The 15,831-nt window shown below is 45.7% G+C and overlaps 1 protein-coding gene and 1 long non-coding RNA gene across 5 annotated transcripts in view; both read right to left on the bottom strand.

The window, feature by feature from the left end:
• LOC116564373 overlaps window positions 1-2,164 on the bottom strand; it is a 5,888-nt gene extending 3,724 nt beyond the window's left edge. The window contains exon 1 of the long non-coding RNA XR_004274867.1: window positions 732-2,164. This is a non-coding gene — a long non-coding RNA (uncharacterized LOC116564373). The remainder of the gene's footprint in view (window positions 1-731) is intronic.
• Window positions 2,165-3,062: 898 nt separating this feature from the next.
• The window catches only part of GNB5 (G protein subunit beta 5), a 66,904-nt gene continuing 54,135 nt past the window's right edge, over window positions 3,063-15,831 (bottom strand). For 2 of the 4 annotated variants that reach the window (XM_032297433.1, XM_032297436.1), the window contains 6 exons: window positions 14,098-14,241; window positions 11,875-11,966; window positions 9,938-9,986; window positions 6,856-6,952; window positions 5,391-5,557; window positions 3,183-3,714 (listed from right to left, as the gene is read on the bottom strand). In XM_032297433.1, coding sequence (XP_032153324.1) covers window positions 3,703-3,714; window positions 5,391-5,557; window positions 6,856-6,952; window positions 9,938-9,986; window positions 11,875-11,966; window positions 14,098-14,241 — 561 coding nt within the window. In that variant the 3' untranslated portion in view covers window positions 3,183-3,702. Of the gene's footprint in view, window positions 3,715-5,390; window positions 5,558-6,855; window positions 6,953-9,937; window positions 9,987-11,874; window positions 11,967-14,097; window positions 14,242-15,831 lie in introns of all 4 variants that reach the window. The other 2 variants (XM_032297434.1, XM_032297435.1) reach the window with 2 other exon arrangements.

Genomic DNA, 15,831 nt, shown 5'->3' with positions numbered 1-15,831 from the left:
GGAGATGGGAGGGAGGGAGGAGATGGGAGGAAAGGAGGAGATAGGAGAGAAGGAGGAGGAGATGGGAGGGAGGGAGGAGGGAGGGAGGAAGGGAGGGAAGAGATGGGAGGGAGGGAGGTAGGAGGAGATGGGAGGGAGGAGGGGAAGGGAAGTGAAAGAGGGAGGATATGTGGAGGGAGAAGGGAGGGGGGCAAACAGGAAGGGGACTGAGGAGGACACAGGGAGGAAGGCAGGAACTAACCCTTCCTGAAGATGTGCCAAGGGCTGAGGCAGGTGCTTTACATATTTTAGTGCCCTCCCATGTTACAGATGGGGAAACTGAGGCTGAGAGAAACTCAGATATTATATATTCTATGAACGTGACAGAGCTGGGTGTGAACCAATGTCAGACCTCCTCCTCTGTCACCATGGCGCCCGGCTAACTCACAGAGGAGTCCCAGTATTGGTGGTGCCACTTTTCAGCCAGCTGGCCTGGCAACTACGAGAGCCTGGGACACAAAGGCCCTTACAACCCTGTGTTGCTTTAAACCACTTATAATCTAGAGGAGGGTGTGGAGGAGGCAGAAGGGCAGGAAGAGGGCAGTGGCTACAGGGTGCCCACCTCTGGCTCACCCAGGGTGGGGGAGATAGGGACGGCTACCAGGGCCCCACCGGTGAGAGGCTGCACATTCTAAAGCACCGGACTTGGCTTCCTGTCACAGGTATTTCCCATAAATACCCATCACCCACACCTCTTTTCTGCCGGAACCTTCTTTTTTTGGCCAGGGAGGGGGCTGCCCAAGGCTCTACACCTCTGGGGCCCATCTGTTTGGCCCCTTCACCACAATTGGTTTGTTAGGTTTATCCCCAAGTCCTCTGGAAAAAGAAAAGCTGATTATAAAACTGTACTCAGCATTATGTTCAATCTAAGAATACAATCTATTCCATGGAGAATACCCCGAGTCTCCACATGCTGCCACAGAGTCCAAATCAAGCATCTCATCAGCAAATCCTGTGCCCTCTGTGAGAGCACACACTCACAGCCAAGGGGCTGCCTGCCCATGGGAGAAGTGGAAGCATTCTCTGGAATACTTTCCCTGGGCCCTTAAAATGGCTTTTGGGATTGGAAAGTCACAGTCTACTTTGCACATATCCTGAAGGTGCTCTCCACCCCTGCAAACACAGAACCTGTAATGTGCTTCCCCTGAGCCACCTTTCCTTCCTTTCCCGTGCCTTCCTTAACTCCTAGGAGCTGGAAGGCACAGTGCAGAGACAAAGAAGAAAAAAAGGCTGTGGGACAGAGGGCTGGGGATGTCACCACAAGGAGGCCAGCTGCACCAAGGGCCACTCTGGGACATTCTGGAGCTGAGCTCGGGAATCCCATGGTGTCCCTGACCCCTTCAGCGGCCAGGAGGAGCTGGCCAGACACTGGGCCCATTTCCTGAGTCTGTGCCCAGACTGGAATCTACTGGGGATAAAAATCGGTCTCTCTGGCCTCACTGGAGGCAGGCAGAGGCCTTTTATTTTTCTCTCTCTACCCCAGACCATGTTGTACAGTAAAACTACCAGTAAGCGCTCTGCAAATCATCAAATGTAATTATCATGTTTATTTGAAGTGAGGTGATGGTAAAGCTGGCCTGGCTGATTTTGGACCAAGTGGCCCATCACGATACCTGAACAAGCAGTTGTGAGGGTGGGCCCGGCACACCCCTGGATGTTTACAGGAGCCCAGCCTGGAGCTGGGTCTGCAAAGCCAGAACTACCACGAGGAGAAGGGCTAGGCTGGAGCAGGACCAGGAGATTAGACCTGACAATCCAGGGGACAGGGAACACACAGCCTTCAGGTGCAGCCAGAACCCGCCAGCAGACCCCAGGCCACCCACGAGGCAGGCCTCACCCGAGAATGACATCTGGTGTCTGAGGTGACCTTTTATTTCCCTAAGTAATAATGCATGCCATCTTTTTAAATAAGAAGTTTTCTAAAGCAAAGAATAAGCATCTACATTTTACAAAAAAAGGAGAAGTAGGGATCCTATAACAAAAAGCAGTTCCTTCTTCCGGAAGGAATTCTGAATCTCAAATAAAGAGAAGATCTTGGGGCCAGGTGTGGTGGCTCACACCTGGAATCCCAGCATTTTGGGAGGCTGAGGTGGGCAGATCACAAGATCAGAAGATCGAGACCATCCTGGCTAATACTGTGAAACTCTGCCTCTACTAAAAATACAAAAATTAGCTGGGCATGGTGGCGCTGCCTGTGGTCCCAGCTACTCGGGAGGCTGAAGCAGGAGAATCACTTGGACCCAGGAGGCGGAGGTTGTGGTGAGGTGAGCTGAGATTGTACTACTGAACTGGTGAGCTGAGATTGTACTACTGAACTCCAGCCTGGACGACAGAGTGAGACTTAGTCTCAAAAAAAAAAAAAAAAAAAAAAGGGAGAAGATCTTTTAATGTTGTTTTTCTTTCTATATAAGAGAAACAGACATTATTATTCAAGACTATCAGTCAATCTGCATATGCTCTTATAAATGCAATGCAATACATATGAATATAATTGATATGGACAAGCTCCACTTTAACTGAAATGTTTCTGCTAATTCTACTGATAGGTTTTTAAATAAGTTTCCTATCTTGTGTACCCATTCAGAAAAGTTTTGCTTGCTCTCAGAAGCATTTGTTTACAGACAGCATTGGCTTTTTTTTTTTTTTTTTTTTTGAGACGGAGTTTCACTCATGTTACCCAGGCTGGAGTGCAATGGCGCGATCTCGGCTCACCGCAGCCTCCGCCTCCTCCTGGGTTCAGGCAATTCTCCTGCCTCAGCCTCCTGAGTAGCTGGGATTACAGGCACGCACCACCATGCCCAGTTAAATTTTTGTATTTTTAGTAGAGACAGGGTTTCACCATGTTGACCAGGATGGTCTCGATCTCTTGACCTCGTGATCCACCCGCCTCGGCCTCCCAAAGTGCTGGGATTACAGGCTTGAGCCACCGCGCCCGGCAAGCTTTTTCTTTGATTCAGAGAAAATGCCCTGTCCAAGTGACACAGTGACATATCACAGCATCCACTAATCAAACAACCTGTCCATTTTAGGCATTTCTCTGCATCATTTATAGCAGTTCACCGTAGACAAAAATGTTTTATCTGAAAAAAGACAATAGAACAGGAGGCTGAAAAAGATACTTTTACAACAAAAACACATTCTAAAAAAAGTGATTTTTGTCTAATTAATTAATTTGGAATTGGAATTTGCTTCTATCACAGACCAGTTACCAGTCCTCAGTCCGTAAAACCAGCACTTCCAGAGGAAGGTTCCAGGCATCACAGTGCACATCAAGAAATATCGGACTTTAAAGCACTCTGAAAATGAATTGATTCAGAGAAATAATATAGAATATATTAACTGCTGAATTCTACTGGTGACAGAATGAGTTGAGGCTAGTATAATTTAGAATAACCTTAAAAACAGAAAAAAACAGATACATTTTCAAAAGTGTTCCAAAAGAAAAACACTGTACTTGAAGGTTTTCTCGTAGTGCTGAAGGCTCACACTAGTGTATTTCCAGAAGCGACAGTTTTAATAGTCATATTGGAGATGCCTGGGGACCTCTGAGCCATGGGTTGCTCCCCTAAGCTAAACTGCAGTAAACCCTAAGCTCCTCTAGAAGTAATATCTATTTACATGTGGAGATTTCAAATTCTCAGGTATACATGAGTGTATTTATGATTAGGCCCAGACCTGTGAAGACAAAAACGGATAGTTTTAGACCTTTAGTTAACAACTTATAAATCTTGAGCTTAAAGAGATAAAGTTAGTCTATTTACACACATAAATGGGCATACGTATATGTGTGTATACACACACACACACACACACACACACACACACACACACTCCATCCAAAACAGTTTGCTCATGTGCCTTAGAAGGATAACACTCTACTCCTAGCAACTGAAAAGTGCTTCTTTGGACCTGCTCCCCCTCCTCCCTTGGTTAATCGTCTGTGGGGCCTCTGCAGCCTCCTTACTAGGGCCTGGCTACTCTCCCAGATGCCACTTGAACCCATACAGCTCACTGTGTATATTAATATGACTTACTCATTTAGGACACTCTTACCCAGGAAGATGAACTCCAAGGTTACCTTCTTTATTTGTTTCAGGAATTTTGCAAAAATCCTTTTCTCTATTTATCCTAACAGAGTATTCAACTTATCTTCTTTAGAAAATACACCCACATCTCAGGACAATACAGAGCATCAAATGACTATTTAGTTTTGAAGAGTCTGTTTGAAACTCTCCCCCAACCCTGTGTCCAGCAATCCTAAAACTATATGCCACAATTTGTCCAATCCTAATTAAGTGCCCCCCAACAAAGACCTGACTTAAACCAGACCAAAAAAAGCTCATGCATGCCTTTGCCCTCCCCTTCTGAGATGCCACTACGCCTCTACCAGTTCTTGATGTTCCACACTGAGGCAAGCAATAAACTTAGCTTCGCTGTATAAATGGTGTTTTTTTGTTTTTGTTTTAAAACAAAGACACAGTCTTGCTCTACTGCCCAGGCTGGAGTGCAGTGGAATGATCTCAGCTCACTGCAACCTCTGCCTCCTGGGTTCAAGCGATTCTCCTGCCTCAGCCTCCCAAATAGCTGGGACTACAGGTGCATGCTACCACACCTGGCTAATTTTTGTATTTTTAGTAGGACCAGGGTTTCACCATGTTGCCCAGGCTGGTCTTGAACTCCTGAGCTCAAGTGATCCGCCCAACTTGGCTTCCCAAAGTGCTACAATTACAGGTATGAACCACCATGCCTGGCCTAAACAGGTGATTTGGGCAGTATTTTAGGGGAGCCAACCCTCATTTAGGTTATGAAGCTCTCTTTGAGAATTTAATGAAAGCCATGAGGGCAAAATGCATATGCCCCAAATCTGGCATGTAATTTCAGGGGCTTCACTTCCAAGATTCAGCAATAGAAAAATTAAAAAGAAAAAAGTAGCAATTTCAGGGGCTTCACAGCCTCCTGGATCTGTGACCCTTGTCATCACAAGGTCAATAATCGTAATCAGAACCCTAACTATAGGAGAAGAGACTTGTTATCTGTGGTTTGCCAAAAACTAGAATCACAACAGTCAGACTTTTAGCGTCAAAAGGAAGATTCTGGATTATCCAGCCTAACTATTTCCTCAACTAAAGGCAGCTGCACAGTTGCCGAGTCTGTGCTAGAATACCTGCATTGATGGAGCACTCACTACCTCTCCATGCAACTCATTCCTTCTGTGACTGTGGGCAGAGTGGAAATGGGAGCTCGGTGTGGCTGAGCAGGCCCATCTGAGCTTAGCCTTCCCTCTGCTTCAGAAGGCCCATCACACCCCCTCTCTTCTCTCACACACAGGAAAACAGAAAAGCATCTCTTACTCTGAGGGTATGATCCCATGATCCTGAGCAGAAAGCAGTCCCATCTGGGGAAACTCGTAGAGTGCTAACACGGTTTTCATGTCCAAACAGGATGGAGACCCGAGACCCCTTGAGAACGTCCCAGACGTTGATAGTGTAATCGTTGTATCCAGCAAACAGCAGGCGACCTTGAAGCAGGGTGAGATGATAGCTGTTAAGACAATTCCTTGCTTCCTGTTTCTCATTTCATGACTCACTCCCTCACTCATTTAGTAAGCGGTGATTTAGGTACACTGAGTCCCAAGCACTGTGTTTTGCCTTGAGGATTGAAAGGGGAGAAAGCACAGTCACTACCCGCAGTGGAGGATGTGGGGCTGAGAAGAACAGATCACTGTAGCATCCCATGGTAACAGCCATAATGCAGGTGCTTTACACACGTCAAGTGCTATGGGACCAGAGAGGAAGGGGGATCGAGGAGGGCACTGCAGACACAAGTAAAATATTTGTAGTCATCTGGTCGTTAATAACTTGTAAAACTTATTTAAAGGGAGAAAATTAATGTGACATTTGAGTTGGCTCTTGAGGGTTGTATAGGAGTCTGTCAAGCAGAGAAGGCAGGGAAGAGAAGTTCCAGGCAGAAGGAACATCATGTGCAGTAGTATAGGATGTGTCTGGGAAAATGGTGTGGTCCAGGTAGCCAGCCTGTTAGCTCTCACTTAAGTCTCTATTTTTTCTTTCTTTTTTTGACATGATACTTCCGGAGCTATGCTTTAATTTTCACTGGCAACTTCCCACAAAGGAGCCATGAGCTTCAGGGCACTGAGAAGGGTTTTTTTTTTTCTTTGGGTCAGAGTCTTGCTCTGTCACCCAGGTTGGAGTGCAGGTGGCATGATCGCAGCTCACTGCAACCTCCATTTCCCAGGTTCAAGTGATTCTCCTGCCTCAGCCTCCCGAGTAGCTGGGATTACAGACGTGCACCACCACGCCCAGCTAATTTTTATATTTTTAGTAGAGACAAGGTTTCACCATGTTGGCCAGGCTGGTTTCAAACTCCTGACCTCAAGTGATCGCCTGCCTTGGCCTCCCAAAGTGCACGGATTACAGGCGCAAGCCACCGTGTCTGGCCCCAGAAGGGACTCCTGCTTCACCTCCACCTTAGAGAAACATTCCCTTTGGGATCTGAAGAGAAGCAAAGGCTGGAGAGAAAAATGCCTGAGCATTGCAGATGCGAATTTCTGACACTTCATTGTCTTGAAGCACAGCATTAGGTGGGTGTACAGCCTTCATTTCCCCTGCAGGGAATGGAGCTAGGGGAAGCTGCCTGGGGCAGGGCAAAGTGGGAGGTCAGAAGTTCAGAGAAGAAAAACTGGTGCAAATGTGGAGGAGGTCCACGGGAAGCTCAGTTGACGAAAAGCCTGATGGAGTGCTAGTTTCATTCTGGTCCTGTCTTACAGTCCTGGGAAAAGTCTGTGAAATAAAATCTTACCACTGAGAGAGAAGTCCACGCTGGATGCTCCAAATATGATACTCTCTTTGGAATAGATGGCAACCTCCCTGTCTGCCCGCAGGTCATAGAGGCGACACTGGGGTGAAAATAAAGAAAGAAGCACTTACTTCTGGCTCCAGTTTGGTGACACGATGATCACAGGGCTACAGGTAGGTGCCAGTGACTTGTGTCATTTAAAGGATGAAGGAAAAACTTCTTAGTTTTCCCTGTGGTTATTTCCTCCTTTAGTCCCGGTTCCTATTAATTTCTATGAGTCAGTAAAGAGTCCCAATTCCTAGTAATCTCTATGAGTCAGTAAAGAGTCAGCAGAAAAACAGCAAATACAGCAAATTTCTTCAGGTATAAAAACAAAATTAGACCCCACTTTTTTTTCTGATAAAGGTCCTATGTTCATTATAGAAGATTTGAAAATATTCAGAAATGTATACAGAAGGAAATGAAGGCCACCCTAAATCCTACAGGTATTTACTAATTCTGAACTGTTTCCTTCAGTCCTATTTCTATTTGATGTGTGTATCTGAATGGGCTGGATGTTTCATTTTTGCTTCTATTAACATTAGGTTATATGTACTTTCTCATAACATTAAAAGGAAACTTCAAAAAAGATGATTGACATGGTTACTGAATATATCAGAATCTATTCAGCCTAACCCTGTTTCTGTTGTGTCTAATTTTTCTCTTTCATAAACAATATTATAATAACTATTCTTCTCTAAAAATCTTTACATGTGTTTCTGGTATTTTCTGTTAGACACAGTGAACCCCAAGTTTTTCTTCAAAGAATCAGCATGTCAGTATGTTCAGCTCTCTTATTCTTTAATTCTCCATTTTAAAGTTTATTTTCCTTGTAGTTTCAATAAACAAACTTTTCCACCAGTTCTAATCAGTAGTTCACATCTGTTCCCCCAGTCCCCTGCCCTATCCAGACTCATCCCAGTCACCTGCTCTGGCCACCTGCTTTGACCCCTAGTTACCTGTCCTGACCTGCCCGTAACTGTCCTTCCTGCCAAACCACCCAGCCCACCACTCCGGCTCATACCCCTGGGTCCCTTTAAAACAGCCAATCGGAATTAGACTAGACTGTGCTGTCTAACCCTAGCCAATAGGGGAACCACACAGCAGTAAGGGTGACTACTGTCAGGCATAAGTACCCCTTCCCCTCCCTTGTCCAGGTGTGTGTTTGCCATTGTTCCAACTGTGAGCTGCACCCTTCTATAGAAGTAAATTGTCTTGCTGAGGAAATTTATATTCTAGTGCTACTTCCTTTGTGGCACCAAAAATTTATACATAACATTTTCCTTAGACTAGGTGAGAAACAGAATCCTTGGAAGAGTTATCAGGAAATAGCATGACCAGATCAGAAGTAGAGATGTTTTGTTTTGTTTTATTTTGAGATGGAATTTTCCTCTTGTTACCCAGGCTAGAGTGCAATGGCGCAATCTCGTCTCACTGTAACCTCCGCCTCCCAGGTTCAAACGATTCTCCTGTATCAGCCTCTCGAGTAGCTGGGATTACAGGTGCCTACCACCATGCTCAGCTAATTTTTGAATTTTTAGTGGAGACAAGGTTTCACCACATTGACCAGACTGTTCTTGAACTCCTGACCTCAGGTGATCCACCTACCTTGGCCTCCCAAAGTGTTGTGATTACAGGCATCAGCTATCTATCACACCTGACCTATTTAATTTTTTAATTTTTTACCTTTTTTTTGTCTGTTTTTGTTTTTTGAGATGGAGTCTTGCTCTGCTGCCCAGGCTGGAGTGCAGTGGTGCCACCTCTGCTCACTGAAACCTCTGCCTCCTGGGTTCAAGCAATTCTCCCACCTCAGCCTCCCAATTAGCTGGGATTACGGGAGCCTGCCACCATGCCCAGCTAATTTTTGCATTTTTGCTGAGACGGGGTTTCACCATGTTGGCCAGTCTGGTCTAGAACTCCTAATCTCAAGTGATCTACCTGCCTTGGCTTCCCACAGTGCTGGGATTACAGGTGCCAGCCACCGTGCCCGGCCACGTAGAGATGTTTTCAAGCTCTTGTTTCCTATGGCAAATCTGCCCTCCAGGAGGGTGGTGCCAACTATCCTGACCCCAGGTATGTTCCAGGCTCCTCACCAACCCAACCTCTGGGCATTTCTTTGCTAATCCAAGTGGCAAAGTGGCAAAATGGGCATCCGATCACTTAAAACATGCATTTCTTGGATTATGGGTGACTCTGAAAACATTTTCAGGTGTTTACTTGCCATTTTGGATGTACTGCTTTGTAAATGACCTACATTTTACTCTCTTCTTTAATTGGAGTGTTCATTTTACTGCTATGCAACCCCATTCATAACTACAGGATTTTAACTTGGCCTGTACTATATATGGCAAGAATTTTTCCAAGATATAGTCCCTTATATTTTGTTAAATATTTTTGACATACAGAAGTTTTAAATTTTCATTATTTCAAAACTCTTGATCTATTCCTCTGTAATTCTTCTATAGCAGCAAATGAGAATGAAAACCATTATTTCATATTTGATATTTTGAGGACAATAAGAAAATATTTTTTCTCTTGAAAATAATTTGGCAATCAGTATCAAAAGCCTTAAAACTGGGTCTATTTATGGCTCAGCAAGTTACATCTGAGAATTCTAAGGAAATGATAAGAGAGGTACAAAAAACACTTATGGCAGTGTTTTTAACAGAAAAAAAAAAAAAACCCTTGAGAAAAGCCAAATACCCCAAAATTGAAGACCAATGTCATGTCCATAACATGGAATACTACCCAATCATTAAGAAAATATAATGGAGAGAAATATTTATCAGCCTGGGAAAATGTTCACATTCTGTTGCTAAGTGAAAAGGCCAAATTATAAAGCATTTTGTTTGTTAAAAAGAAAAAAAGAAAGCAATTCATCCAAGTGTGATTTTTCTTGGGTAAGGAGATCAGGGTAATTTAATATTCCCCCAAATTTTCTTTGATGAATACTCATTACTTCTATAACCATAAAAATAGTTATTTTCTAAAAATAAGTTAGCAGATTTCTCAAATAGGAAAAGCTCTCAATAACTTAGAAACGTACCGTAGCATCATCTGACCCTGAAGCAAAAGCATCTCCACTGGGGTAGTACCTGCAGAGAGAAAGTATGGGTAAAGTACTTTATCTAGGGTGGTGATTTCTGACCCTCAATGACCATCAGAACCATGCTAGGCCCTTGGAATAGAATCTTTATGTGTAGGGACTCAAGCAACATTTGCAGCAGAAGATGGAAGGGGAAGCTCATATATCAGGTCCACTGGCTTCTAGTTGCCTTCCCTGTAAGTGGGGAACAGTGATACTGGTCTTGCAGAGTGAGATAATATGTGTTTATATCAGGCACAGAACACAGAGCTGCAAATACCTGTAAATACAGTTTCCCTTAATCACATACCTAATTCCTAGGCCTTGGCTCAGAGCTCAGGGATAAGAAAGTGGTTATGAGCACAGACACTGAAAATCAGATGCACAAAGCCACATCTGGATATCTGCACTGACCCTTTACTACATGTGATACTTTTGGCAAATGACTTCCTCTTGCCCAGCCTCAGTCTCCTCATCTGAAAAGTGAGAATAATAATGCATATTTTCTGCTGTGAAGATAAAATAAGACAGTTCATGCAAAGAATCTGGCACATTCAATAAATGATGATTATTATATTTCTGTCATTCTCTTCTCAATGATTAGGGGGAAATATGAGTCCTAACTTATAAGCCAGAGGCAGAATGAGAGCAAACGTCTTTAACCCCCTGCACTCTGCCTCACCCAGCTGTGTTTCCCATGCCTTCCATTGTTTCTCCTTTCTTCATCTCTGACCCATGAATCTTGTGTCTTCTACCAGCATCCCTGAGCTGTGGCAGCCTAACTCATTAACTTAGAGATAGATGAAATCTCAGACATTTCACAATTCTTGACATTTCTCTGTCTCTACCATGTCTTCCTTAGTTCCAGTCACCATCATTTCTTTCTTGAACTCAGACAACCACCTCTTAACTGGTTGTCGTAGTTCCATTCTTGTTCCCTACGATGTATTCTCCATACAGCCAGGGATCCTTTTTGTTTGTTTAGTTTCTTTCTTTCTTTTTTTTTTTTTTGATACAGCATCTCACTCTGATGTCTGGGCTAGAGCGCAGTGGCACCATCTCAGCTCACTGCAGCCTCTATCTCCTGGGTTCAACAAATCCTCCCACCTCAGCCTCCTCAGTAGCTTGGGACTACAGGTGCATGCCACCATGCTTGGCTAATTTTTTGTATTTTTTTGCTAGAGACGGTTTCGCCATGTTGCCCAGGCTGGTTTTGAACTCCTGGGCTCAAGCAATCTGCCCACATCAGCTTCCAATAGAACAATCTTTTAAAGGCAAAACCTGATCAGGTTAGCCACCCTTGCCCCTCCCAACTCAAAACTCTCCAGTGACCACCTGGCCTTTTGTTAGGACCCCTAACCTTTCATCTCTGTGCTCTTCCACCAGCTCTTCATATGCCTGGCTCTTTCATCATCCTGGCCTCAATGTAAATGTCACCTTCTCAGTGAGCCTCTCTTTGACCTCTAAGAAATGACCCATCCATCTCCCTGTTTTATTTTTTTCATAGTATTTATCAGTATTTGAAGTTGTATATTTGTTTGTGTTTGGTCTGCTTTGTCTCCTGTGAGAGAGCAGAGACCTTGTTCATCTTGTTCACCAATATATTCCCAGTTCCTAGAACAGTATCTAGCATATAAATACTCAATAAATACTGAATGGATGGATGAAAAATGCTGATTCAACTTAGGGAGGATATTAACTACTCCTAATGCAATTAAATTAAGATTCTCCATGAATTCTGGAACACTGTTCAGTTCCACCACAATCAGCCTTTCTTGCTGGGGAGGCCTCTCTCAGCCAAGTAAACTCAGTCTGGAGGTGGTTCCTGGGCTAAGGATTACCTAAGCCAGGTAATGCTGGTAGAACAGAGAGGTGGCATGAACACTCTACTCACTGACCGGACACTGTTGATGTCAGATTCATGTGTTTCAAAGGCCTGCACACACTGGCCGGAGCGCATGTCCCACACCATGGCTTTCTTGTCACATCCCTACAAATGCAAAATTACCCAGAATTATGGCCACTTTCAGGAATGTCTATAGACAAGGCAGAGTCCCAGTTATATAACAGAAACCATTTATTTCCCATTAGCAAATGGTTGACAACATACTTTACTGAGACTATTTTTACCTGCGGGCACTTTCCTCACTCAGCAAACCCTTAGAAGTCTAGAACCACGTCTCGGGATGGGAGGCAGGAGGGGAGGCACTCAACTTCCTCTTTTAGCTTGTTTTCTTCTTTTGCACATTTCTGAGTGGAGGCAGGCAAACCCTTCTTACCTTCCCCTGAGAATTTCCTTTCCCTTCATTTTTCCTTCTTTTCTCTCTCCTCTTTATACTTACTTCCCTGAGCCCAGAGGGCAAGGCAGGCAGGCAGTGGTGTATGGTGGGACCTTTCTAGCTGTGACATTAATAAATGGCTTGGCAGTGCCCAAATGAAGCAGCCAAGAGTCCCAGCTTTGTCTTGGTATATGGGGTAGCCCTCGGCAAAGCTGGAGAGCCAGGCGCCCCGGGCCATCTGCACACTTAGCAGCACACCAGGCTGGGAACCCGCAAACCAGGGGCCTGTCAGGGTGCTGCCAGCAATGCCCTGGGTGACTTAGGAGAGTCACCTCCCCGGGCATCTGCTTCAACACCTGTAAAGTCAATGCTCTCTTCAGGTTGCTAACAAGACCCAGAGGGTCACAGAGTGAGCATTTTCACATTACCCTATCAAGGCTCTGGGAGCAGTTTGATAAGTTCCTGCAGAGTGGTCATGTTATCAGTTCAAGTAGTAGAATGTGGATTCTCAATAGTCAAATAGCTTAAATGGTCAAACGGCTTAAACAGTCAAAAAGTAATGGCTTCAAATTGGTGTCCAAGTTGTTGGTTTCAACTTGGAGCAGAGGGAGGTGTGTAATGAAGCACGATTACACATCTGAGAAAGGCCCGCTGTGGAAGTTCAGCACCCTGAGTGTCTTTACTGAAAATGTGGGCAAAGAAACCAGAAAGGCTTTCGCTTCTTTAGAGGACACTAAACTGGATATGCTTTAGTGCTCTGAAAGAGACAATATGATCTACAGTAATAGCAGTAATTTTTAAAAAACACGGTGTAGTTAAGGAGAGAGAAATACAGTGATACCAGGCACAGGGACGAAACATCTCCACATGGCCAAATACCCAGGAAGAAAATCAGAGTCCCTGCTAACTACAGCTCACAAAGCCCTGGCCTGGCCCCCGGGATCAATGTGTGGGCAGCCTGGAGCAAAGGTCCCTTATGTGTCCCAGCGGCAAAAGTCACCTGACAGTGTGTGCGTCACTGTCCTGTCTCACCATTCCCTTTGACGGAGGTGAGACAGGACCCCTGGTAAGGTCAGCTGGCCCAGCTCTCTCATTCTCAGGCTGTCCACAGAAATACTCGCCCCTCCCATGTGCACACACACACAGGGCAAACTCTTCCACTGACTGCTTGTACTATCCTGGGGAGGGGAGGTACAAATACGACTGTGCATTATGCCCAACTTATAGAGGATGCCACTTACAGTCAGGCAGCAAAGCTGCAACCCAGGCACCCTGACTCCTAGTCTAGTGCTTCTCTGAGTCTCTGTGGCCCTGTGTGCCAACTCTGAGCTTTCCAAGCCTCTGTTTCTTGCACCCTGTGATGGAAGGGAGGATGGTGGTTGGCATGGGTGGGGTGGGACAGTGCCTCACAGGCCCAAAGCCCTGGTGGCATCACAGCATTGCCTCAGCTCAGCAGCCATCTGAACTGCCGTGCCCTTGTGCACATCTCTGATGCTCTCAGATGCTCACTCTCTGCTATTTGAGGAATGACATTTTAAAATGTGGCTGATATGCAACCTTGAGTTGCAGCACTCATACAGGAGAACATTCCAGATTATTCTGTAGACTGCTAACATCAGTGGCAGAACGGAAGGACACCCTCACAGCCCAGCGCTGAAGCTGCCCGCCAAGACCCCAATGCGGTCACTCTGCAGGAGCTGGGGGTTTAGTGGGGAGTTGAGGAAAATTCCTGCAGCCTCTTCTAGGAAATGCCTAGGCTAATCCATGAATGGACTAGAACTGCCACCATAAGCCTCCCCTGTGGACGGGGGAGCCCGAGGGAGTTTCCGTTGGGTCTTTTACCCCAGACACGAAGGTGTTTCCAGTTTCTGAGGGGGCCAGGTCCAAGCAGAGGACGTCAGCCCCATGTCCATGGAAGCTCTGCAGCAGCTGCCCACTCTCCACGTCCCACAGGGCACATGTGCCATCACCGCTCGCTGTCAGGATCTGCCCACAGAAAAGGACAGGAAGTGTGTGGCTGTGATTATTGCTTCTGCTGGGGGCAGTCAATCAGAGGCTTAATGTTCTGCAGGGAAAGGGCAGACTCTACACACACACACACACACACACACACACACACACACACACACACACACGCAGACACACCTGCTGCATCTGGGTTCATGCACAGAAATCTCTCTCCTGTACCAAGAAGGCAAAAGTGCATTTCCCACACCCTCACAGTCCTTGAGTTATGTGTTTATGTGCCTGTCTCCCTGCAAGGCTGAAATCCTGGCGGCCTCATGGTGGTACCTACAGGGCTCTACACATGCCTGGCTTATAGAAAGTGTTCCATGAGTCTCTGCTGAACAAAACCTTTGATGTCTCCCACTGCTGTGCAGGCCAAACACTTAAAGTGCTTCTTGGATGTTGATGCACCCACATCACTGAGCTGCTTGCTAATACAGAGTCTGGGGTGGGGCCTGAGAGTCTACATTTCTCATAGGCTCCCAGGGGATGCGGAGGCTGGTTGCTGGGCCACACTGCGAGCAGCAGGGGTCTATCCAGCATCTTGTTGGATACATTCTCTGTTGCTGCTTTTCCTGAGCACAGTGCTGCCCAAGGCTTCCCAGGGCCATGGATGGGGGCCAGAGGATACTCATGCATGCATAGGTTCGAGAAACATTTGCTGTGTGCTGGCAGTGTCTGCCAGGCACTCTACTAATGCACGAAGGTTTGCAGAAAGACTGTGTCTCGGTTTCTGTTCTCCCAGAACTCAGTTTAATAGGATTGCCAGTAAGAATGAAACCAACATAATTCCCCATCCCTGTGTTAAACAATTCTGGCACTTGGCCAACTTTCCTGTTACTATGTTAAAACATACTGAGACCAAGTAAAAATAACCTAACTGCTTGCTGCAGGAAATACCTGCTCCTAGGAGAAAACACCATGAATTAGCTGGGCGCGGTGGCTCACGCCTGTAATCCCAGCACTTTGGGAGTCCGAGGTGGGTGGATCACCTGAGGTCAGGAGTTTGAGACTAGCCTGGCCAACCTGGTGAAACCCCGTATCTCTACTAAAATTACAAAAATTAGCTGGGTGTGGTGGTGGGTGCCTGTAATCCCAGATACTCGGGAGGCTAAGGCAGGAGAATCACTTGAACCTGGGAGGCAGAGGTTGCAGTGAGCCAAGATGGCGCCATTGTACTCTAGCCTGGTGACAGAGCAAGACTCAATCTCAAAGAAAAAAAAAAAACACTGAAAAGGACCACGAATCGACTATTGACTAGACAACTTACCAAGATTAACAGCTTCCTCGTGCAGACTCACTTCAAGACTGCTTCCTTGCTGGGCTCACCAATCCAAAGCTAAAACAGCCTTGCAAGATCCACCTTAAAATCACCAAGGCTGGGCCCTGAAATCCTGTAAGTACGCTTCCCTAACTCCTCCATTTTCAGACACTACTAAGATTCTGCCAAGTTGAGCTTCTCCCTTACTGCAGCAGGTCAGATAATCTTAGCTTTGTTGGGTTGCAAGTATTTCTGATGTTCTCTTGGGGAGCTGACATCACCAGTGGACAAGGATCAATTACAATAGC

This window comes from Sapajus apella, unplaced genomic scaffold (genome assembly GCF_009761245.1).
Source record: "Sapajus apella isolate SASKATOON/1434 unplaced genomic scaffold, GSC_monkey_1.0 scaffold37, whole genome shotgun sequence".
Lineage (NCBI taxonomy): Eukaryota > Metazoa > Chordata > Mammalia > Primates > Cebidae > Sapajus > Sapajus apella.
Note: the sequence above shows the minus strand (reverse complement) of the source record. Positions and strands in the feature narration are given on the sequence as shown.